The sequence below is a fragment of the Doryrhamphus excisus genome, linkage group LG2, assembly GCF_037039965.1.
Source record: "Doryrhamphus excisus strain RoL-2023G ecotype Guam linkage group LG2, RoL_Dexc_Guam_v1.1, whole genome shotgun sequence".
Taxonomy (NCBI): Eukaryota; Metazoa; Chordata; class Actinopteri; order Syngnathiformes; family Syngnathidae; genus Doryrhamphus; species Doryrhamphus excisus.
The window spans coordinates 19,407,392-19,432,606 of record NC_136358.1 but is presented as its reverse complement, the minus strand read 5'-3'; the positions used below and the strand labels follow the sequence as shown (position 1 = coordinate 19,432,606).

The 25,215-nt window shown below is 47.9% G+C and overlaps 2 protein-coding genes across 12 annotated transcripts in view; both read left to right on the top strand.

The window, feature by feature from the left end:
* sema3aa (sema domain, immunoglobulin domain (Ig), short basic domain, secreted, (semaphorin) 3Aa) overlaps positions 1 to 2,340 on the top strand; it is a 46,265-nt gene extending 43,925 nt beyond the window's left edge. For all 3 annotated transcript variants that reach the window (XM_078787456.1, XM_058077822.2, XM_058077821.2), the window contains exons 16-17: positions 275 to 429; positions 517 to 2,340. In XM_078787456.1, the coding sequence (XP_078643582.1) occupies positions 275 to 429; positions 517 to 1,149 (788 nt within the window). In that variant the 3' untranslated portion in view covers positions 1,150 to 2,340. The remainder of the gene's footprint in view (positions 1 to 274; positions 430 to 516) is intronic.
* Positions 2,341 to 5,624: 3,284 nt separating this feature from the next.
* pcloa (piccolo presynaptic cytomatrix protein a) overlaps positions 5,625 to 25,215 on the top strand; it is a 36,297-nt gene continuing 16,706 nt past the window's right edge. For 2 of the 9 annotated variants that reach the window (XM_078787436.1, XM_078787423.1), the window contains exons 1-6: positions 7,279 to 8,246; positions 9,474 to 10,686; positions 11,068 to 12,036; positions 17,219 to 19,291; positions 19,400 to 23,312; positions 23,651 to 25,185. In XM_078787436.1, the coding sequence (XP_078643562.1) occupies positions 8,035 to 8,246; positions 9,474 to 10,686; positions 11,068 to 12,036; positions 17,219 to 19,291; positions 19,400 to 23,312; positions 23,651 to 25,185 (9,915 nt within the window). In that variant the 5' untranslated portion in view covers positions 7,279 to 8,034. Of the gene's footprint in view, positions 5,825 to 7,277; positions 8,247 to 9,473; positions 10,687 to 11,067; positions 12,037 to 17,218; positions 19,292 to 19,399; positions 23,313 to 23,650; positions 25,186 to 25,215 lie in introns of those variants that run through there. The other 7 variants (XM_078787417.1, XM_078787428.1, XM_078787409.1 and 4 more) reach the window with 7 other exon arrangements.

Genomic DNA, 25,215 nt, shown 5'->3' with positions numbered 1-25,215 from the left:
ATTTTATTATAAGAGAAATTCAAAATAACTAATCATAATAATTGTATAATTTTTTTTTCATCAACATTTGGACATAAAAGATAGGAGCATCCCAAGACACGAGTCTCTGTCTGGAAAAACAATGTACAAATAGTGTAATGACCCAATGTCCGTGAATGCACCTCACTTTGTTATCGCTATCATATCACATATGAGAAGTTTGAGTTGAAGAATTTGTCACTGAGGGGTCGAAGGGGGGGGTCACCGGTCTGACTCATGCCCACGTCCCAACTAGATGACGTGGATGGCGCCGGTGGCGTGGGCGGCGTGGAGGACCGCGTGGTGTACGGCGTGGAGAACAGCAGCATGTTCCTGGAGTGCAGCCCCAAGTCCCAGCGGGCGCTCATCTACTGGCAGCTGCAGAGGCCCAACGACGAGCGCAAACAGGAGGTGACCTTTCACACCACAGCGGCGCATCGAAACGGGATGAAACGGGAATAAATAAATTGTTCTTCTCCTGATTGGTGTCTTCTCCAGATCAAGCTGGACGACAGGCTGCTCCGCACGGACCAGGGCCTCCTCATCCGCAGCCTAGCCCAAGCGGACACGGGCGTCTACCACTGCCAGGCGGTGGAGCACGGCTTCATTCAGCCTCTCCTGCGCCTCAACCTCCAGGTGGTCCCCTCTCAGAGGCTCGGGGACATCCTGCCGGGGCACCTTTCCGTCGGGGCGGGCCCTTCAGGCAAGCAGCGGGTGTGGTACCGGGATTTCCTGTCTCTCCTGGATCACCCGGACCTCAACAGCGTGGAGGAGTTTTGCGACCGTGTGTGGAAGAAAGAACGCAAGCAGAAGAAGTCAAAGGCGCCGAACGCCAACCCGTCGTTACGGCCCAAAGCCGTGGCTCCCAACGCTCAGAAGCAGCAGCAGGCCAGTCCAGCAGCGCAGGGCAAAACGTGGCCGCAGGCCGGAGCGCCGACAGCGGACGCTAACCAGAAACTGGGAATGCTTAGCGTCCAGGCGCCCAAGAACCAACCCAAGACGCAAAGCAACCAGGGCGCTCCGCGGGCGGGAGGGCAGCAGCAGGCCGCCAAGTGGAGACGCATGCAGGAGAGCAAGAAGGGACGCAACAGGAGGACCCACGAGCTGCAGAGACCCCCGCGTAGTGTTTGAGTCCTATCAAGGAGAAGCACACAAACAAGCACATCCAACACATCCTGTAGATTGTGTCGGATTCTCTTCGCCGTACTCCTTCAACGACAGGAAGAGCCCAATAAACTGGAAAAAGGCGTTAGGACTTCCACTTCCTGTATATATAAGCTAGTCCAATAAGCCACACAGAAAACTGTGACTCGGAGGCTTCAAGAAAAAAAACTAAAAAGCACATCCTCCACAACGTTTTGACTTGAGCATGTGACCCGCCCCCACCGCCCCCCTCCCTTAGTGACAAGAAACTCTTTCTACAGAGCCTTCCATGTCTCATCAGCATCACATGCAGACCAACAAAAACAGGAAATGAACTGTGCATGTTGTCCATTATTTTCATAAGCTAGTTATTTTATGGAATTCTTTGTATTTTTTTTTATATCGACTTTCCTACCCGAACCTTCGACAGCATCACTGTGGTGGTCTCATTGCCCCCCGACACCCCCTCCTCTGTGTAACTTATTACATCACACACTCATTTTGTGTACATATATATACAACAAAATTCACTCTGTGTATATACAGTACACCTAATCCTTATTTATTGCTCGTTTTTTTTTTGTGAAAGGGGTGCATTTATTTTTGATATGCTATTTTTGGGCGCATCATCAGCGGAAAGGAAAACTTTGGACCAACTGACACAGTAATACAAGAACATATGTCTAAAAAAAAAAAAAACCCAGCAATAATAAGCACAACACATATTTTTTAGATACCATCTTTGTGTCTTTTGTGTGTAAGATCACCCCACCACCACCCTCACCCCCCCTAAAAAAACTTAGCTGTGAATCTCTGTAAGAAGTAGTGCAGAAAACTAGTCAGAGGAGAAGACATGTTATATTGCATGTGAATGCTGCCTACTGTAAGTGCATCTTTCTATTGTCTCTTGAGCGTTTTTTTTTGTGTGAGACAGCTCCCTTAATGATATTACTTTTGCTGACAAACACCATGATGATGATGATGATAATAATAATAAGCTGGCAAAAAAAGCTGCTGGATCATAAATAATGTACCTTTTTACACAATAAGAGTAGAGCATCCACACATTGGCACAGAAAAAAAATAATTTAGTGTATCCTTAATTGAACACTGAGAGCTGAAAGTGACCGCTGCTGTAAAACACTTCTTTATGGCATGTTGTCTGAATAAAAATCTGTTAGAAACTTATTTTCTGCAATATTATGTCTCATATATATTTTACTGTTGCGTGCATTTGAAAGTGCTGTTTTCTTAACTCGTGTAGCAACAGCGCCACTCACAGGAGAGGAGTGAGAACTACAACAGGAACTACAACATACACAGGTGAGTACGGAGATTGTGTTAAAAGGTGTCTGCTGACTTTTGAAGAGCAATTTGGTAGCTTTGAACAATTAAACTCCATTTTACCATGCACTTTCGTCACTGTTAAGCGTGTATATCGCTTTCGTGTATGTTACGTAGCGATTAGCCAAAGTTAGCATTCGCTAGCATTAGCAAAACGTTATCGCTGGCAAGGTGAGTCACCTAAAAGTTCAATTTAGAGCCGGAGCTGTGTTTACTACATACGTTTGTGCATATAAATGTATATAAATTAGTATTATTGGCCCGTTTGACACGGCAAAAAATTAAAAACGGCTTTGTGGCGATAACTGCTGTTAATACCGCCGTCCACCAGGTGGCAGCAGCGATTCCTGCGCCATCTGTCACTCATTGTGGTTGAATAGTTAATCAAGTAAATATTTTCCACCGGAATTAATGGAGAATAAGTACAGTTATTACATTTATTTCAAAAGTGTACTATTTTGATAAAATTATAGAATTAATTGTGTACTGTTTTACGAGAAAATGACACAAAATAGCAGCAAACGACGCTGGTTAGCAAAGCTTGTTTGAACCACAGCAGGACAGTGTTTAACCAGCGCTTATAATAAGTGCTTTCTAAAAAACAAACAATAAAAAAACAAAACATCACAATTCCCAAGAGAGAAACAGTTGCCAGTAAGACTCATGCTTTTCTGGGACTGAAGTGATTCAAGTAGTGCAATCATGCCCCCCCCCCCTGCCTTCTCAAGATGCACACTTGTTGAGAACAAGCTGTTTTTGCTACCATGACAACCGTCCTTGAACGCCCCTTGAGACTCTATACGTGTATTGCAAAGGAGTCCTGCACTTCAATGAGCATATTGTGGAATCAAAACTGCTTGTGTAAGAATATTCAATAGTGACAATCCCTATGTAATGCTGCCCCCTATCGGATGAAGCTTTTCATTGCCGTTTAAAAGACACTATCTGATTCATAATTGTTTACAGTATCTGTATCTATTCAAATGTATTTTCTACCGCAACATGACTGATGTTAAACCCTCAAGTGATCTGGTAATGAGAAGCTCAAGCGGGTGAGTGGCAGCTCCTGAGGAAACCATGGCAACCAGGAGTAGAGCTCCTGGATGGAGCTTGTGTTTTTTTCTCTCTTATTTTTCTCTCATATTTAAAAAAAAAAATGCACACAAAGCAAGGGAATCCAAAGTGTGGCCCAGGGAGCCGTTAGTGACCCACAGTTTGGATTTTATTAGTCTTTGGTGTATTGAAATGAAAATGAATGAGCGCAAAAAGAGGTTATAAAAGTGATAACAATACAGATCAACTACCTTGTATATTAATATTAATTTTACTGAAAAAAAATAATGAAAAAAAAATCCTGGATCCATACCGAATTTCTGGATAATCCTGCTAATACACAAATAAACCATTTTCTTTTCTTTCCAGTCTAGCTGACCCATGTGTCCACATCTGACTGTTTTCAGCTTGGGGGTACGTTGTGCCTGTCTACACCCATGGATTTATTTTACATCTAAGTAATGAAACAACACTCGTTGTCCTTTGAGACAACCACTGTCACAGGAAGTGTGTGTGTGTGTGTCTTCAGTGTGACTCATCCCTCACGTCCCCCACGAGCCACCAGGGGGACGTCCAACGGCATCCACGCACAGCCATGATGACGCACGTGGCGACGACAGGTAGGTGGCGTTAATAATTCATGAATTTTGCCAAAAGGGGGAGGGGATTTGTAGACGCCTTGCGACACTCATTCTTTCTGTGTGTGTGTGTGTGTGTGTTTTTCCATCGTCTTCCTCAGTGTGGGCCAATCAGAAGGCAAGACAGCATTCACTATGAGTGAGTCAATGTGGAAGAGGAGTAGATATTTGACTGGTAAGTTATTGTTCTTTTTGTGAATGATCATAGAAATGTCCAACTCATGTCATTAAATAGATATTTTTCCTATACATTCATTCATTCATTTTCTACCGCATTTTTTTTCGCGATGGTCGCAGGGGTGCTGGAGCCTATCCCAGCTGTCTTCAGGCGAGAGGCGGGGTACACCCTGGACTGGTCACCAGCCAATCACAGGGCACATATAGACAAACAACCATTCACACTCACATTCATACCTATGGACAATTTGGAGTGGCTAATTAACCTAGCATGTTTTTGGAATGTGGGAGGAAAACCGGAGTACCCGGAGAAAACCCACTCATGCACGGGGACAACATGCAAACTCCACACAGAGATGGTCGAGGGTGGAATTGAACCCTAATCTGCGCGCTAACCACTCGACCGCCGTGCAGCCCTACTTTTCCCATATAGTAAAAGATAAATGTTTTAAAAATGTACTTCCACCTTTTAAAGGATTTTTTTGTGGAATTGTGTTATATTAACCAGGCTGCACGGCAGTCGAGTGGTTAGCACACAGACCTCACAGCTAGGAGACCCGAGTTCAATCCCACCCTCTGTGTGGAGTTTGCATGTTCTCCCCGTGCAAGCGTGGATTTTTTATCCAGGTACTCCGGTTTCCTCCCACATTCCAAAAACATGCTAGGTTAATTAGCCACTCCAAATTGTCCATAGGTATGAATGTGAGTGTGAATGGTTGTTTGTCTATATGTGCCCTGTGATTGGCTGGCCACCAGTCCAGGGTGTACCTGGCCTCTTGCCAGAAGACAGCTGGGATAGGCTCCAGCACCTCTGCGACCCTCATGAGGAAAAAGCGGTACAAAATAAATGAATGAATGTTATGCTAGCCACCAGCCGGCTAGCGACTAGCTTCACCGCACACTGCCGCCGCTGCTGTGTTCTTTGTTTTTGATGGCAGGTGTAGCGTTAGCGTAGTCAATGCAAATATATCAGGTGGAATAGTTGCATTTCATTACATGCTTTCTTATCTGCCTTTTTTACCTGTTTTTATATCTTTACAACAATTCCATCCAACATGAATAAGGTTCCAGCACAGGTATATATCCCCGGTGAGCTAACACGGATGGAATGAATGCAGCCAGTGTACAAGGAGGCGGATTACTGCTAAAGCTGATTAGCGACACCTCCTCCTATGTTTCTACGCCTTCGTCTGACGTCACGTGTTTGTGTTTGTGTCAGGTGGAAAAACAAGGAGAGAAAAAGCCGCCTCCCTTCCGTCTTTCCTCCTTCCTTGCCGTGACATTAAAGGTATTTTTAGTGCGGCACGCCGGCCAGCCGGTCGGGAGGAATTGGCGGCGGCAAGAGGTTGGAATTAGGCGCTAATCAGGATGAGGGAGGCTCAGGTGGAACGCAACAGGAATCACTCGCTCACTCACTCACTCCGCTCTCGGACGACCACACTCACTTCCTGGTATGTAACCTTTTGCTTATTTGGTTGTTTAATGTGCGATTTCAGCTTCAGTTCTATTGCTATTCAAATTTAATGACCAGCGCCCACTGTTTGAGATCCGGTTGCCAGAGTCGTGTTACATGTGTGGGTTTGCGTCCCGACAAGCTTGACTGTCTTTCCCAAAGCGTATAAAGAGCTGCAGTACTGACTAAACACGCCATCCCGATCATCACGGCCATACTTTGATGCCATCGTCCCGTACCGGACTTCATTTTTACATACTACAAACTTTGGGGGAGCTTTGGGGAAACTCTGGGTTCCAGTGGGGAATACATAATAGTGATACCACTATGAGGGCTGCACGGTGGACGAGTGGTTAGCACGCAGACCTCACAGCTAGGAGACCTGAGTTCAATTCCACCCTCGGCCATCTCTGTGTGTTTGCATGTACTCCGGTTTCCTCCCACATTCCAAAAACATGCTAGGTTAATTAGCCACTCCAAATTGTCCATAGGTATGAATGTGAGTGTGAATGGTTGTTTGTCTATATGTGCCCTGTGATTGGCTGGCTGGCCACCAGTCCAGGGTGGACCCCGCCTCTTGTCCGAAGACAGCTGGGATAGGCTCCAGCACCCCTGCGACCCTCGTGAGGATAAGCGATAGAAAATGAATTAATATGAATGTGAACTATTAGAATTATATGTGTAAAATATATAGTCTGCCCCCCCCCGTCAATTTTGTTAAATCAATGCGGCCCATGAGTCAAAAAGTTTGCCCACCCCTGATATAGACGATAGTGCCTTGAAGGATCTTGGCAGTATCCGCCTTAGCTAAATGCTAAATGATGGTAAATAAACAGGGCTAAGTGTTAGCACAACAACATGTGACTTTTTAAAGCTTTTCCGTCTGTTAAGACCAAGCCAATCGAACACAGAGAACCTCCCGAATGACAAAAAGTGCTGTGTTTCGCTTTGATCCGTGCAACTCCTTGGCGGAGGTAACAATTGGTCTTATTTTGCTTGTTGAAGACAGCTTATCCAGCCCGGCCTTCGGACTAGGTTCTACAGGTTCTAGGCTATGCTCTCATGCATGGAGGACACATGTGGCCCAGAGCTACACACACACACACACACACAGCAAATGAGCGTTCGTGTCATCTTGCAACACATCGGCTTGACGCTCAGTGGAGCTGACGGGTTGCGATGCGTTGTAATGCCGGCTGCGTGTGGTGTGTTTATTCTCATCAACTGAGCCATTTCCACATTTTATATGATAATAATAATAATCATAATAATAATAATAATATACCGTAACAACACGTCATCATTTTCATCCAAATTTGAACGATTAGGAATGAATCCGCCTACTTCTGACTGTCAGTACATTTGATCATCTCCAGTACAATTGCCAAAAAGGGAAAAAGCCAAGGCTGTGAATTATTATTATTATTCATAATATGAGTCATCCTTCAGTGCGCCACAGTATTTGTACTGTGAATATCTTTCTTGACATGTGACATTTTGTCTTTCACTGCTGTCGTCGCACCAGTAAAGCCTCAGCACATAAACAACACAACAATTCCCCCCAAATACTTCATCGTTGTATGGATTCCCCTGCATCGATACCGGTTGGCACCCTTTAAAGACACATTTTGCTCCACTGGAGAATCCACTTCACCTGTCAAGAGACTGCGCGTGCGCGGTCAAGCTAGCGAGTGTTTCCTGTTAGAACGCGGAAGCGGCGTCACGCCATGGCCATTTTGGGTCCCAAAACATGCTAGTAAATGTAACGTATTTGCTCGATTGTGTCATTTAAAACTAATCCGTGTTTATTTAGTTTGTTTCGTTTGATTTACTAATACAGTGTGCATAGATAAAATGTGTAACAAGCAGGAATGGGAGTAAATTTAGTTTTATTTTGAAACAACATCCGGAAGTGGTGTTTGGTGGCTGCTCAGGGAGTGAAAGGAAGACCCCCCCCCAGTCTCGGAAAGCTAGTAGCTGGTGTGTAAAGCTGCAGAGATGCTCTGCATAGAAAACATGCCAGAGGCGGTGGACTCCTGCGGGGAAAGTCGTCATTAAATGGATACCGCCGTGTGACATGCACCGAGACGCCGACCGAGGCCGTTTCCGCTGCGCATTTCGGAGCTAAACCCCCCCACTCATAGTGCCAAGGGTAGCGCGGGTCTCGGCGCATCGATCCAGGACGCACTCCTCGGGAGGGGTCTCGTCATGGGGAACGAGGCGAGCCTGGAAGGCGGCGAGGGCCCGCTCTCAGGGCTACCCGAGGGGCTGGCACCCGACGGGGCCGGGGGTTTCGTGAGGGTCCCGGGCGGAGCTCCGGTGGACCTGGCGGAGCTGAGCGAGGAGCAGCGGAAGCAGCTCGCCGCGGTGATGTCAAGGGCGCAGGGCAGGCAGCCCGGGGGTGCAACGGCCGCACGAAGGCAGGGCTTTTTCACATTTCTTATCAAATATTCCAACATGGACGGGAGTGGATGGATGTGTTGTGGCCGGAGACGCCCATTTTTCACATCCTCCGAGACGTGATCTCGTTATTAAAGCCAATTTCCATGGCTAATCACCAACATCCGAATGGCGGAACAAACGCCTTTCTGGTTTAATTTTGCAGCTTTGTTTTTCTTTATAGCGTGTAGCTCTCTGTTTTTTCACACATGGCGTACACTCGGGTTCTTCTATTAATACCGTGGAATATGCATCCAGATGGCTGAATTGTTTATGTCAGCGTCTCGGTGTGGTGAGCTCAGAGGAGGAGACACACCTCCTGTATTTGTGAGAAATATTCGAAATGCCTGCTGGGTAAAAAAACCCCCAAAAAATCAACCTAGTGTGTTTTTTTTGTACACAAAATGGTCGCTTGTATCTACATCAATGTTGTCATTTAGACTTGTTGACTAATGATTATCACTATATTGGCTTTTAATGGCTTGTGGAGAAAGTGTGTGTGTGTGTGGTGGTGGTGGTGTGGGGGGGGGGGGGTGAAGGCTGCAAATACAAACAAAAACACTTTTTTGTTCAAATATCCTCCATCTTCTTCCAATCATGGTGCCAACTCTTTAGTTTGTCTTTTTTAGTGAGAGGTGGTTTGTTAAAAATATGTAAGCCGGCAATGGAGGAGGCAGTGGGGGTGCATCAATATTAATATGACTAAAAATAGAAGTGCAGTGTTAATGTCACTTCCCTCCTCCTGCTTTCTTCATTTTAAAAGGAAGATTTTTCATATTTGAAAGCATCGTTCATGCCGCCTCTGTCCGTGGTGCTGAATCGCAGCACATTGTGAACATCAGAATTCATCAGAATTGTGCAATAAGGCTTCAAAAAATAAGATAACTGTATTGTTATTAATGTAGCAAAGCAAGTAAAGTCAGCTTGGGCGTATAGCGAGCAAAGCGAAACCACTTCCGATGTTAGCTTCTTGCTTTCGCTTTCATCACAGCCACTGACTGAATTGGTTTCCTCTCGCCTCAGCGCTAACAAAGGCGTCTTCGCTTACACCCTCTTCATCTACGTGATGTACGCTCAGTGTCACTCAGTCATGTTCGATTCCCTGTTAGCCCCTACCCCTTGGCGACCTCAAAGCAACTTAGCTAAGTTAGCATCACACCAGTAAATATCCTAGTTTTCAACTGCTTTTCTCTTTTGTCCGTTCCCAGACCGTCGGAATCTGGTGTCCAGCAGCGACCCCAGCAGGCAGGGGCCTCCAGGGGCCCGACAGGCCTCAGTAAGAGTCGGACGGTAGACGCCTTCAACCAGAGCCCCCCCGGCAGGCCGGCAACAGGCCGCAGCCCCTCGTCGCTCAATCTCTACGATTCCCGATCCCGGCAGGAGCCTAAGGAGTCTGAGAGCAAGCGATCCGGCATGTTTGGCTCCAGCTTCCTCAGCGGGGCCAACCCCCTCAGCGCCGTGTCGTCCATGACCTCCTCCGTGTCCTCCTCCATCTCCTCCATGGGCGACGCCGTCAACATCCCCAAGTTTGGACTGTTTGGAGACGAGGAGGAAGGAGCTGAGTCTGGCCAAGCAGGGAAACCACAAGGCAAGGGTCCTCAACAAGGTTCAGGTCCAAAGGGGCAACAACAACAACAACAACAACAAGGGGCTTCTCAGAAACAGGGTCAGGGCCCTCCTAGACAGGGGCCTAAGCAAGGGCAAGGACCACAAGGCCAGGGGCCCAAATCTGCTCAGGGACCTCCTGGCCAGGCCCCCAGGGAAGGCCAGGGGCAGCCAGGACCAGGGCCATCAGGGCAGCAAGCACCTAAACCAGGTCAAGGACCACCAGGACAACAGGGACCTAGACAAGGCCAATGCCCACCAGGTCAGCAAGGACCCAAACAAGGCCAAGGCCCACCAGGTCAGCAAGGACCCAAACAAGGCCAAGGCCCACCAGGTCAGCAAGGACCCAAACAAGGGCAAGGCCCACCAGGTCAGCAAGGACCCAGACCAGGCCAAGGCCCACCAGGTCAGCAAGGACCCAAACAAGGCCAAACCCCACCAGGACAGCAAGGACCCAAACAAGGCCAAACCCCACCAGGACAGCAAGGACCCAAACAAGGCCAAACCCCACCAGGACAGCAAGGACCCAAACGAGGCCAAACCCCACCAGGACAGCAAGGACCCAGACCAGGCCAAGGTGTTAAACAGACACAAGATGGAGAACCTGCAAAGCCTGGACCAGCAGGCCCAGGCGCTCATCCCGGAGAGCCAGCCAAGAGTCAGCCGGGGTCAGGGACGCCCGGAGGTGGGCTGTGTCCTTTGTGTAAGACCACGCAACTGAACACCGGTTCTAAGGACCCGCCAAATTTCAACACCTGCACCGAGTGCAAGAACCAAGTGTGCAGCCTGTGTGGATTCAGCCCCCCGGACTCTGCAGTAAGTCTCCTTCTGTACATTTCTCCTCCTTCCCGCTTTCCGTGTACTGCCGAATCCTGGCTTAGCCGAGTGTTTGCGTGAGCATCCCACAAGCGTGTCAGGGACCTTAAGAAGCAGAGGCAGCATATGGAGGTGGTGGGGGGGATGTTGAAGAAGGTGACTCATATTATGGCCACAGGAAGACCGTGTGCTAGACACACAGCCGGAACATTCTCTTACACGTGGACGTGAAACACAGCATGGCGGAATGACTGTCCTTTTCCGAAGTAGAACACGCTGGTGCTCCGCCTTTTCCAGAAATCTGATCTCGAATGACTGCTTTTGCTAACCGCTTGTATGTATATGTCTTCTAACCATAACTATCTTCTTTGTGATGCCCAGGGGAAAGAATGGCTGTGTCTCAACTGCCAGATGCAGCGAGCCATGGGGGGCATGGACCCCCCCGGCATGACAAAGCCCAAACAAGGTTCGGTCCCGCCCTCGCCGCAGAAACAGTCTTCGGGCAAGCCTGGCAAGCTTCTCATCAAGCAGCAAAGCACCACCGACCAAGGGCTGACGCCGCCGACCACCCCGAGGCAGAAATCCCCGAGCTCTCCAGGACCGCTTTCCCCGGGGTCTTCATTGGGAGGTTCCCCCAAGATCGACCCCAAGACCGGACGTCCTATTCAGCAAAAAGCCAGCCCGCAGCAGTCACCGGCGAAAGCCAAACAGGAGTCCAGCTTTTTTGGGGGGTTGGGTGGTATCAGTTTTGGGGGTTTGACCGATTCAGCAAAGCCGGCCGCCGCCTCCTCACAAGCGGCAGAGTCCGTCACCGGGAAACTGTTTGGAGGTTTCGGCGGATTGATGGAGTCCGCCAAGCCTCAGGCGGCTCAGAAGCAGGACGAGTCCATGACCGGGAAGCTCTTTGGAGGTTTCGGAGGTTTGTCGGAGGCGTCGAAACCGCCGGCCGCCGCTTCTCAGATGTTCAGCTTCGGGTCGTCGCTCTTAAACTCGGCTACCAGTCTCGTCACTGGAGAGGAGGAGAAGGCTGCAGAATCTCCACCGGCATCGCCGCCGGACTCGGTGCCCGGCTCCCCGCCTGATTCTCCCTTCTCTGTTCCCGGTTCTCCTCCTGATTCGGATTCTGCACCCGACACTCCACCGGCGAAACCCAAAAAGGCGGCAAGGACGACATCCGTGGGGCGAGAGGCGGCTGATGTGACATCCGAAACGAAGGAAAAGTGTCCTCTCTGCAACGCGGAGCTGAACGTGGGATCATCATCGGAAGCGGCCAACTGCAGCCTCTGCACCGAGTGCAAGAAGACTGTGTGCAACCTGTGTGGATTCAAACCCAGCCCCCTCTTAGGAGAGGTAAGACCCACTCGTCATGTAGTCCTCACTAAAAGGTGAAAATTCATCAACATGAACCCCTCCTCCGTTGGTGGGGGCGCCAGTCTCCGTGGATGATGGAGATGGAGAATAAGCCCAAGTGAAGACAAATGAGCTTGTCTGGCCCTCAAACAGCAATTCAAGCCATCGCCACTAAACACTAAGAGGGGCTTGTGTTTGTGTGTGTGTGTGTGTGTGTGTGTTGTAAAGCACACATAGAACCCAAACACCTTTTGACCTGCTTCTCTTGTGTGAGCAACATGGTGTGTGTCACCTCACAAGGCCGAGAGCAGATGGGCCGCTGTGGTGCAGCATCACAATGTTGCGGGAATGGAGGCCAAAAAGTGTTTCCGGTTGAGTGGGTCGGTCCAAGCGAGTCGGTCAGTGGGGTTGGAAAAAAAATCAATGCAGCAACAATGCAATGTTTTTTTTTTTCCCACCTCCATCAAAGGCGTCACGTTTAGCCGGCCATCCCTTGATAATCTCTCCTGGTCATTCCGTTAAGCTGGACATGACCTCCCGGCGCCACCGCACCGTCATTCTCTTGGGAAATCATCCCGGCATCTTACCTCCATTAGTTTTATCGGAATATGAAAGCTATACTTTTATGGAGTCAGCATTGTGTGTGTGTGCAGTCAAAGAACATTCCAGATAAGATAAGATAAGATAAGCCTTTATTCGTCCCTCAGTGGGGAAATTTGCATGAGTACAGGGGTCTCAAAGTCAATTTATCTGGGGGCCACTGGAGCTAGGGTCTGGGCGAGGCTGGGCCGCCGCAGGTTTTCCAAAAAAAACAAAACAAAATGCATTTCTTAAAAACAGAAAAATAAATAAACTTTGCTTTGGTTCCGATTTTCTACAAGAAAAGCTCTGATAAAACATTCCACTGTTCTCAAATATCTTGAGACACATGCTAACTCACAAACTAGAGAGCTAGCGACCTAAACGGTAGCCTTCAAGTTATTTCCTTTAAACTTAAATAGCCAAAAACTTACCACTTCCACACGGATAGGGAGGATAACTATTAACAGTTAATCAAACGTAATAATTTTTTTCTAGGTACATGATAACATACAGCATCCATATCAAACTTGCGCGGGCCACACTAACATTAAACTTTCATATCAAGGCGGGGGCCTCAAACTAGTGTCCTGCGGGCCACATTTTGGCCACATTAAACAATATAAACAACACAAGTATTAACAAATCGAAAATTTTACCCAGTTCATATACAAATACAGTTTGCATAATATGAAATGAAATGAAATATGTGACCAGTCGATACACGATGAGATGTCATAATTTTGTTATTAAAAATACATTAAGAACACAATTGGCCATGGCAAAATATGGCATACATTTTCAATAATAACCGAAAAACATGCCACCCGTGGTGGAGGCCAACCGAGGGTCCACAGTACCGTCATTGTTGTCAAATACAGTTTGCAGATAATATGAAATGAGATTAAATATATGAGCAGTTTATACACTATGAGATCCTGCTAGTGAGTTAATATGAGGTATTATAGAAATACTTAATATATCGTACTTAGAGCCTTAATATTGCATGTGGAGCTTGATCAGATACTGCACAGGATTTGTAATTGCAAATGGCGCTTGTCATGAGGAGCCACAATGGCACCATCAGCACCATCATAATTACGCCGTAGAAATAGCTACGCTTGTAATTCGATAGAGGCCCTCGCCGCTCGACTACCCGAAGAACTCATGCTTGGACTCCTTCTACATTACACGGCGTCACAATGACACGGAACACTCTCTCGTGTGTCGTTCATAACTCCTGTTGGAAGAGACAGGAAGTAAAGGAGCGGCCTGTGTAGGCGTGTACAGAGCCGGGACACATGTGTGCTGCCTTGGGTTTAATCCCAGTTTCCTAAAAGGATTTAAAGGGCTACGGGAATCTTGTTATTCCTGCGGAGGCTTGATCCTCCACTCAGGTGGTTAACCCTCATCAATGCTAGTTGTGGAACCGTAAGAGACAAATTAGCATGTACAGTCAATTTCAATGATCACTCCTGAAATATTAGTACTCTGTTCATCTGTTGTGTGAAATGGTAATGGTAATGGTTTTATTTCATTTGAACATGCATCAGATTACACTTGAATGCATCACATAATCGGTTCACAGTTCCACATGTCCAAAAGGAGTAGGAAGAAGCAAAGCTTATTAAATCCTACCCCTCCATCTGGTACTTTTACAATCAGTAACTGTTACATTTGTTCACTTCCTGCTTTCCTAATATAGTTTAATAATTTTTTTAACTTTACATTTTTTTTCGATCACTTCCTGCTTTCCTAATATAGTTAAATTTATTTTTTTTTACTTTTTGTAAAAAAAATCTTTTTGTTCACTTCCTGCTTTCCTAATATAGATTACATTTTTAATTTTTGTCACGTACTGAAGTACAAGGTAATATGACCATCCAATGACATAATGGGTACCATAGTAAGTGTCAATATAGTGAGATATATAGCACATCATGACTGGTTGAAGACTTCATCCTTGTATTTAGCAAACATCAACTGCTTGTATTGTTTCTTGAATTGGCTCATTGTTGTGCATTGTTTGAGGTCCTTACTCAATCCATTCCATAGTTTGATTCCACATACTGAAATGCTATGGCTTTTTAACGTAGTCCTAGCATAGAAGTGTTTCAAATGTACTTCTTCCCTGAGATCATATTTCTCCTCTCTTGTAGAGAAGTATTGGATGACATTTTTAGCTAATTGCTTATTTTTTAGCCTTATGCATTATTTTAGCTGTTTGAAGATGAACTATATCAGCAAGTTGAAGTATTTGTCATTTTACAAATAAGCAGTTAGTATGTTCTCTGTAGGCGGCATTATGAATTATCCTTACTGGCCTTTTTTGCAGTACATTTAGCCAGTGCTTTTATAGTTATTAGCCCATATTTCCGCACAATAAGTAAGATATGGTATTTGTGATTTTAGAAATAAGGAGTATAAGGAGTATATCAAAATGAAACTAACTCCAGTAGCTCTTTGTTAAAGTGACGGAATTGTCAGGGGTGCCCAAACGTTTGCATACGACTGTATATTTTACACACAGCCTGGATATATGCTCGCATCGGCCACCCTCCCCCCTTCCCTGGTCAAATTCAGTGCTGCTGCCTCACAGCTCTCCCATCACGTGCCCAGGAGGCCCGGGCATATAAAAATAGTCGTGGCCACGAACGAGCCACAAAGGCGGACAAGACGAGCCACCGCGGGGCAAGCTCGCTATTAAACACACATCCTTTTGTGTGCCATCTATTCACATTTACCTCTTTAAATGCATATATATGTGTGTGTGTGTGTGTGTGTGTGTGTGAGGCTATTTCTGTCTGTTCACAAGGTGCGACATCTCATTTGGCGACATTACAAGCAGTAAATTTGATTGCGTTGTAATAAAAGCTTGCATGTCGTGCCGTTAGAACCCCGGGTACTGGGGGGAAAAAAGAGCCCAGGCGCTGCCGAGACAGACGGGCTGGCTTTCTACGGCGCATATACACACATTTTGGCACTCGTCACGTTCGGTTAGCACAGACTGTTGTGTTTACATCCTGACTGGCTCCCCCTCAATGCACTTAGCTGCAGTGGCAGCTCTCCCAGAGTGGAAACAGTAAGTCAAATCCTTCAGCAGAAAAAAACTGCAGTGTTTTTTTTTTTTTTTTTTTTTTTGGTGAAAAACCGCTAGGTGACAGTCACATTTCAAATAGTAGCGCAAAAAAAAAAAAACATTCCCTGGATGGTGTGGGGTGATGACAGATAGGATGCTAATGTGTAGCGGAGGAGGGCTGACTCTCACGCGGAGGAGAGAGATGATATGAACCGAAAAATGAATCCCAAAGGCAAGCATGTGGAGGGGGGGGCGGGGGCAGGGTGTCAGAAAGGATACAGTATGGCGGCGGATCCGTGCGGTGCTGTGCTGTGCTGAGCAGTGTGCACCATGACCATCTTTGGTGTAGCGTATCTCTGATCAGGTCTGCAGCACCTGCTTGTGCAGATCAACAAAGACAGAAAGCTTTTTTGCCTTTGTGGTCAGGAGGTCTTGGTGTCTGACAGAAATGACAAGAAAGACAGATTCGGACTTCTTAAGGCGATGGTTTTACACTTTTAATCAGCTAATGAGCAGCCCGTTTGTTTGTTGTTTTGTAGCACTTTATTGTCTTTGCATTGAGTTCGAACCCGGTGACTGTTGTAGAGGGATAAAGGGACATGTAACATAAAAGGGTGGACATACGTAATAGTCCAGTTGTGATCAATTACAGATACTTACAATCTGGTTCCAATTCCGTAGTCCAGTTGTGATCGATTACAGATACTTACAATCTGGTTCCAATTCCGTAGTCCAGTTATGTATCTGCTGACATATGAGTAGTCGTTCATGAGTATCTGCTGCTCATAACGTGGTAGCCACAGAGCTGCTGCTGCTGTAGTGGACTTTTACCCAACACACTGCATTTAAAGTAATCACCACTCTCCAAACATTTGACTCTCATAAATCAAACAGGAATTACATTAACTCCGCAGACAAAAAGGCAGCACCGTCAATAAATTTGGGATATTTATTAGCGGAAAGATCTTTTTTGGCTCATGCTGCGATGGGGTGTTTCCCATCCAGTTGCCGACTCATCGATGATTTTTGCAGTAAGGACACAAGAAAGATGCTTCAGCTAGTAAAAATTTGACAGAATTGACGTTTGTTGCAAACTGAAAAGACCATCGATTTGCAGATAAAGAGCGTGATAATGTTGATAATGTTGTGTGTGTGGAGTCACACACAGACCCATTAAGTTTTTGGTTGCCGTTTCAGCATCCATTCAGTGGGCCGATTTTGGGCCGATTCCGATACCGATTTTTTTCCCATCACGCTTAGCCGATGGCCGATTTTGCTTGGGCCGATATTTGTGGCCGATACTGCTTTTGCTCCCTCAATTTACATGACATTCCCAAAACATGCTAGGTTAATTAGCCACTCCAAATTGTCCATAGGTATGAATGTGAGTGTGAATGGTTGTTTGTCTATATGTGCCCTGTGATTGGCTGGCCACCGGTCCAGGGTGTACCCCGCCTCTCGCTGAAGACAGCTGAGATGAATGAATGAATAACTAACCAATTATTTTGCTCTTTGTCATTTCAGAAAGAATGGCTTTGCCTCAATTGTCAAACGAGAAGAACCAGTCAGCAGGATGACGTCCACCCACCGGAGATGCAGCCAGCTAGTATCGCTCCCGCTTCCTCCTCCACCCTCGCTGCTGTAGTTAGCAACCCCGTAGTAGAAGACCAAACCCCACCAGCCCCTGAGACTAAGGTAGAAGATACACCCGCACCGATAATGCATGAACACGACAAACTACACTCAGTTAGCAAAGAGCCACAGTCAGATCAACCACTCGCAGCCGAGGCTAACATCTCAGAGAATCCTGAAATCCAAGAACAGCAGCAACAGAGCGCTGACGTAGAAAAGTCAGATGCTGAGGAAATCTCAGTAGTCGAGCAACATAATCCTAACCCAGACACATCGCCCGCTATCGATGCACATGTATCGCAGAACGACGGCACAATACCAGCAGCTGAGGGAAAGCCAAGTACTTCTGAGAAGGTGAGGGAGAACCTCCCTGAGGTGCCTCACCCGGGTTGCGACAAAGCGACCGCACCCGCACAGGCAGAAGAAGACACAAATCCAGCGCTAACTAATCCACTCGAGCCCAAAACAACCCCTCAGGTGGAGTCAGAAGAGCTCCAGAATGAATTGCCGGATTCAAGTCGGGTGCCTCCTGCAGATGAACCCCAGCTGACTCCACAAAATCAGGCTGTGGATTGCACCTTGAGCATGAACCAACCAAATATCACCCCAGAAACCGAGGCTGAAAAAGCTGAAAAACCGACTCAAATTAGCACAGAACCCGAACCAGCGGTAGCAATGCCTTCGAGCAAAGATGATTCTGTTGATGTTCTTGCAAATGCACCCCCGTTAGCTGAAACCGAGGGCCCTGAACACGACAAGATGAAGGAAACATTGCAGTCAGATCCTCCAACATTCATAGAATCAGTCACTAATCAACCTGACTCTACTGCTCAGCAGAAAAGTCAGGCTGATGAATTAGAACTCGAGGTCGGTCCTCCTGACACGGAAAATAAGTCACTCCCCGATACCACAACTGTTGAAAATGCGTCATTGACTATGGCTGCCGATGAGGAAGTATCCGTGCAAAGTGACGTAAAAAAAACAGCCGAGCCAGAAACAATAACGGACACTTCCATCGAAGAAGAAAGAAATACGGGAAACGATGATGAGAAGCCAGGTGTTGAGATAAAGTGCGATGACTTTGAAGAGGTTCATAAAAAAACAGCTTCAGCGGCAGCCGGCGAGGATAAAACAGATCAAATAAGTGCGGTTGAAGAAACAATGGAGATGAAGGCAACTGAGCAGAAACTTCTTAATGAGCTGGCTTCGCCTGAAACACAATCAGGGAACACTCTTTTAAGTGACAATAATAACACTCTTAATCACGCTGTGCTTAAAGAGGCAGAGCCAGAAATAGAGAACAGGCCACCTTCTGCTGACGAGATCCTCGTTCAAACAGACTCCTCCCCAGAGAAGGTAGCAGAGACACAGAAAGATGAAGATATTTTGCCAGAAGAGCACGATGACGCTCACAAAGCTGTGGTGGTTCCGGATTCCGAAGATTGCGAGAAGGTCAAAACCGATGAGGCAATTCAGAGCGAGGACTTGGTTTCTCCCTCAGCTGTCATTAGTCACATGCAAGTCAGCGATAAAACCCTCGAGGAGAAAGCCATCCCAGACGAAACCACGTCAACGTCAAACAGTATCTGTGAGAATTTAGCGAACGATGCGGAGAAAGCGGTAGAAATACAGGAAAAAGACCGCGACGCAAACAAAAACAGTGTTGGCTCATTACCCGTAACAAGCGACATCCAGGAATCTATTTCAATATCAGAGGCCAGTGTAGTCGGCGTCACAGATGGCGCTGCGGAGTTTCAAGCGGAGAAGAACATGACATCACAGAACAACACAGTCTCAGATGAAGGTTTGGAAAATAGCAACGCTTCTGCTGTAGTTGATTCAGCCCCTCTAGCAGAAACCCAGATCCTAGACTCTGTAGTCACAGAAGACGCTAGTTTGACGGAGAAGAAGGAGGCCCAAGCAGAGCCTCAGGAACCGCAGTGTGAAGGAGAAACAATGCATGAGGTGACCGTAGAAGAAAAAGTAGTGGTTGTAACACTGTTCTTTGCTGTGTTTTATGAGATCGTTCAAGTTTAATCGAAGTCATGTTAATATCTGTGTTAAACCCAACAGGTCATCAAGGTTGAGACCCTGAAGGAACCTCCAAACGTCATGAAGGAAGGCAGTACCACCAGTTTCTCAGACCTGGCAAAGCTGGAGAGCACAGTCCTACCCATTCTCGAGGCGCAAGCAAAGGGCGATTCGGACAATCAAACGGACACGTTGAAGACCAGACGTAAATTGGAGGTCCTTCCTCTGTCACCCGACTCCCCCTGCTCAGAAGACGACAGAGAACTTAGCAAAAGCAACGCAAAGAAAAAGCTTCTGGTGCCTCTGGATGTCAAGGCAGATTCTTTGGATGACAGCAGCGAAAGCTTCGGAAAAGAAAGCCCCATGTCAGGCGATGACGAGGACTTCATCCGCAAACAGATCATAGAAATGAGTGAAAATGAGGACGCCTCGCCGTCCGATGAGGAGAACCCAATCAGGCAAAAAATCAGAGAGGATGAGAGGAAAAAATCGGAGCAGAAGAAACCGTCTCCTGCGGCGAGGAGTGCATCCGGAAAGACCAAAAGGCTAACCAAAAAGGACTCCATAAGTCCAAATGATGACGAGGATAAAGAACTGCAAAGCTCTCTGGTTGAAGCTCAAGATCCAAAAGAAGCTGAACGTCAACCTGGCACCGCAGTTCGTATATTTCCAACGATGGAGCTGAATACAACCAGCAGCCGTGTCTGCGTACCCAATGTCGATCTGGAACCAGAAATGGAAAGTCTTACCGACTCACCGGACGATCGATCCAAAGGCGAGGGTTCATCCAGTCTATACGCATCCAGCTTTACACCCGGGACGTCCCCGACATCTCTATCCTCGCTGGACGAAGACAGCGACAGCAGCAGTCCCGGCCACGTCCGCTCTGGCGAGAGCAAGCAGCACAGGAAGGCCAAACACAGACAACCTGGACAGATGCTTCCGACGATCGAGGACTCCTCCGAGGAAGAAGAGATGCGTGAAGAAGAGGAGCTACTCAGGGAGCAGGAAAAACAAAGGGGATCTGGTAAAAAATCAAAGAAAGACAAAGAGGAGGTTCGAGGCCAGAAGAGACGTGACCGTTCGAAGACACCGCCGAGCAACCTTTCACCGATTGAAGATGCCTCACCAACGGAAGAACTAAGGCAAGAAGCCGAGATGGAGGAGATCAGGCGTTCGTCCTGTTCTGATTTCTCCCCCAGTATCGAATCAGACGCTGAAGGGTTTGAAATCCATGCGGCGAAGATTGCGGCGGTGCAGAAAATATATCACTTACCCACGTCGGTGTCCCTTCATTCGCCGACAGAAGATCAAAACGCAGATAAATCACCGAAGAAACTGCGATCTGCTGATGAAGCTTATGAGGAGATCATGCTGAGGGCGAAGTCCCCTACGGTTGAAAACGTTGAGCTGCAACCAGAAAAGGAGCGTCCGTACAAAAGTGTTCTCATTGAAGATTACGCTCTTATTGATGTGGGAAACACGGAAAAGATGAGTGTTCCTGCTCAGCCGAAGAAGCTGAGATCTCCAGATGAAGTTTATGAAGACATGATAAAGAAAAGAAAGGAATTCATGAAACTAGAACAGGAATACCAAAACATGCAACCAAAAATAGAAACTACAAATCCAGAAATTGTGTTGCAGCCCGCTGACTGTATCTCGCCCAAAGTCGGTCAACCGACTCTGGGACAAGACGGAAAACCACTACTGGATGCTGAAACTGCATACGAGGAACTCATGAAAAAAGCCCTGACTCCTGGAACAAGTCCTACTTTACAAGAGACAGTCGGGGAAGCCACCTCGTCTAGAAAGGCTCTCCGTCCGATCCCAGACCTGAGGGTCACGCAGTGTTCTTCAGGAGAGTTGTCCTCGGATGAAGAGAGTATCCTTAAAAAGGACGAGGTCATATCAGACACAACATCAACTGTGGTAACTACGTCTCTTCCATCAGATCCGCAAACACGAACCCCCGTTACCGCATCCCAGACTGACATCGTTGACTTATCCAGTGCAATTCCAGACCCTGTAACCGCCTTGCCCACAGTCCCTCAGTATGCACAAGGTACTCCTAGCATCGTTTCAACCGCACCACCTGTTCCCCCAAAACCAAGTGTCCTGCGTCGGGGTAATTCTCAGGAAAAAGCAGATGTTGAACCAGCACTTCCTTCTGCGACGCCACAAAAACCTACAGTCTTTCCCAGGAAACCTCCAGTTCCGCTCCCGCCTCAAGCCAAGCCAGAGACCGTCACCACGGCTTCCCAAGCCAAACAGTCAGTTACACCGACGTATAAACATCAAGTCCCGCCTCCCGTTCCCCCAAAGCCCTCCATACCTGCTGGGATCGGGGAAGGTCACAGACCAGCACATGTCAAACCCCCAATTGCGCCGAAACCGTCCTCGCAGTCTTCCTCGATTGCACATGCCGCACATTCTCAAAGGCCGACCGTGCTGACCACGGGCTCCTCCGAAATCGTTTTGAATCTCAGCCCTTCGTCTGAGAGCAAGCATTCCCAACCGTCGCCGAAGTCTCCTTCTTCGCCAAGATATGCCAAGAATCTCCGCGACACATACGTGGTCATCACTCTCCCATCTCAACCCAGCTCTCCAGTCGACACCGTCTCAACTCAAGCTCCGTCTGACCATGGTCCGACCGCAGCACACCAAGCTCAGCCGCAAAGTTATCACCAAACACAGACAGGATCTCAACCGCAATCACACCAGCAGTCGGCTTCTGCTCATACGACTCGAGTGCCTCTAGCCTACACTCGAGTCACGGAATCCATCGAGAGCCAGGAGATATGCAGCGCAGAAAAGCACGTATCTAGTTCCTGTCACATCATCGAGGCTGTGTCGGCGTCGGCACAGGTGCCCGTGGTCACGCCAAACCTCATTTCTCAAGTGGTTACCACAGAGGTCCAAAGAACCACCGTCTCGGTTGTCCACGAAAGGGCGCCGCCGCCTGTGCCAACTCCAAGGGCAAACGGGGTTCCGATTTCACTGGCGAAACAAAAACCACCGTTGCCCGCGCAGAACGGACAGACAGCCCTGCCCGCTGAGGTGGTGGATTTGAGGACTCTGAAGGTGGACGCAGAGTCAGACATGAACGGGGTGGATCTGTCTGCCGGTCCAGATTCGAGACGCCAGTCCCTTGCTGCTGACGTCGCTCGCCAGAGCAGTGCGGTGCAGTCGCCAGTCGTGAACCTGAGCGCTGAGTCCTCCACGGTCTCCATCGTGACCGACAGCATCACGATCGTGACCTGCGCCGCCACCATTCAGAAATGCGACAGTTTAGAAACCACCCAAGCGTCTTCGGTTCCGCTCCAGCTAACGAAAAACAAAACATTCGAACCAGTTTCACAAATTGTGTACCGCTCAGTGGACTCTCCTTTGCCTGTTTCTGGTGAGATACCCATTAACCTCACGGTGGGATCCGGCACAGGCGGCGGAACCTTCCAGACGCCGCCGGTAATCATGGCCCCCGACTCTGTCGCCGGTTGTGTTGCGAATGGATTAACGACAGGCGCAGCATCTGTAGCGGGAGCCGTTGATCTGAGCACTGGGAAACCATTCAATACCATGGTGTCAATGGACGCCGCCTCCACGGACGTCGTCACCGCGGTGATCACGGAAGACGACGGCAAGCCAGTGGATCTGACTGCGGGGAAAAGAGCCGTGTGTTGTGACGTCGTGTACAAGCTCCCCTTCGCAGGGAGCTGCACCGCGCAGCAGCCCGCCACGCCTCTGCCTGAAGACCGTTTCGGGTATCGCGACGACCACTACCAGTATGACCGCTCGTCATACGGGATGAGGGGCTTTGGCGGCATCAAACCGTCAATGTCAGACACCAACCTGGCTGAGGCGGGCCTGTTCTTTTACAAGAGTAAGAACAGCTATAATTTCAGTGGCACCACAGAAGGTGCGGTAGATCTTTCCTCTGCAAAGATGTCTGATGCAGGTCAGTGCTGCGACATTGCCGACCTGTCACTTAAATGTCATTTTGAACTGCTACCCCTCATCCATGGCTAACATGGTTTATTCCATTTTTTTGCATTTTTTTTTTTTTTGCATGGTAGTGATGTTTTGTTTCAATTTTTTTCCTTTTGTTGTGATTTTTTTGTGCTTGCATGCTCTTTCTGTATTTATTGTTTATACTTTGGGAGCTTTTTTTTCCACCTTTTTTTTCATCGCTTTATGATTTGGGTAAGCAATGGCTCACTTCATTTAATTCAACTAAATGATATGGCTTCAACTAATGTTTTTTATTATTATTATTATTATTATTATTCCCAACAGGTGAAGCAGTGGACTACTCCAAGAAAGGGACATATTCAGGAATGACAATCCCTCCTTATTCCCAAGCCAGAGTAACAAGTGGCGTCGGACCTCTTTTTGGTACAAGTAGTGTCCTGAGGTCATCAAACGGGGTGGTTTATTCCTCCGTTGCTGCACCGGTTCCATCCACATATGCAATAACAACTCAACCAGGGTCCATATTTTGTACGTCATACAACAGTCAATCAAGTATGCACACCAGCGACACCATGCCTTCGCTGTCGGATCTCCAGAGTTTACCACTGACACGATCGCACAGTTTCCTGTCCACCGTGTCCATTACTACATCGGCGGAGCAAGGCGACGGCCCTCTGAACCTGGAGCTAACCAAGGAGGATGCTACTGGGAATTGCGTCACCCCAGCGACAACCTCGTTAACCCTTGACACCTACACGGATGCGTCACTGGAGGCGATCGCCGCCTCACTGGAGGCTCTTTCCTCACCCATGGTTCCAGGCGACGGCCAGTATCAGGCCGAGCGTGAAAGGCTGGAAATGGAAAAACTAAAGCAGCAACGCCTGGCCGAAGAGCTGGAATGGGAACGTCAGGAGATTCAGCGTTTTCGGGAGCAAGAGCAACTGCTGGTGCAGAAGGAGCTGGAAGAGCTGCAGGTCATGAAGCAGCAGATCCTGACCCAGCAGGAAGAGGAGAGGCAAGCTCACCTCATGATGCAAAAGGAAACCTACGCTCAGCAACAGCAGCAGCTTGAGCAAATTCAAAGACTCCAAGAGCAACTCCGCATACAACTGGAAGAGCAAAAGCTTCGTCAGATGTACCCAGGTGGCGATATGGGACTCGGGAACGGTGTCCAAGAGGCCGTGGTCTTGGGTCCTGATGGCACAGTGCTGTCCAGAAAAATCACAGATAGCGGATGTCAAACGGATGAAGAGGACGAGACGCTAAGCAAAGCGTACACAGCGGGGAGGAAAAAGAAGAGCGTCAAAAAGAGCGTCGACAGTTGCGTTCAGACCGACGATGAAGATCAAGAGGAATGGGAGGCTCAGAGAAGCCGGCAGAACCGTCCGCGCACCGCCAGGGGAGACCGAGGAGGAGGCAATTCCGAAATGTCTCTCCAAGCTCACACTGAGATTTCCATCCAAACAGACACCGATGGAAACATCATCATGGACACGAGAATGGAACTCTCCGACTCGGAGAGGACGTCGCCGAAGAAACGTCTCACCCCCTTGGACATCAGTCAGTCTAACCTCAAAGCAGAGTCCTCCACGCTTCAGGCCCCGTCTAAGTCTGCCAATGTTCTCTACTCTCCTTTATCGCCGTGCATTTCGCCGAGCAAGTCGCTTGAGTTTGTATCGTATGACAAGTCGCTGGGCGATAAAAGCCCTCAGAAGCTAAGAGGAAGCACGGACCCAATAAACGTCTCTCCAGGAAGTCCAAGGGGACCAAAGCCCATGCAGAGATCTATGTCTGACCCCAAACCCATGAGTCCGACAGGAGAAGAAAGGGCAATATCTGGTACCCAATGTGGCGAAACCGTGAGTACAATCCGTTCAATTCACTTGACT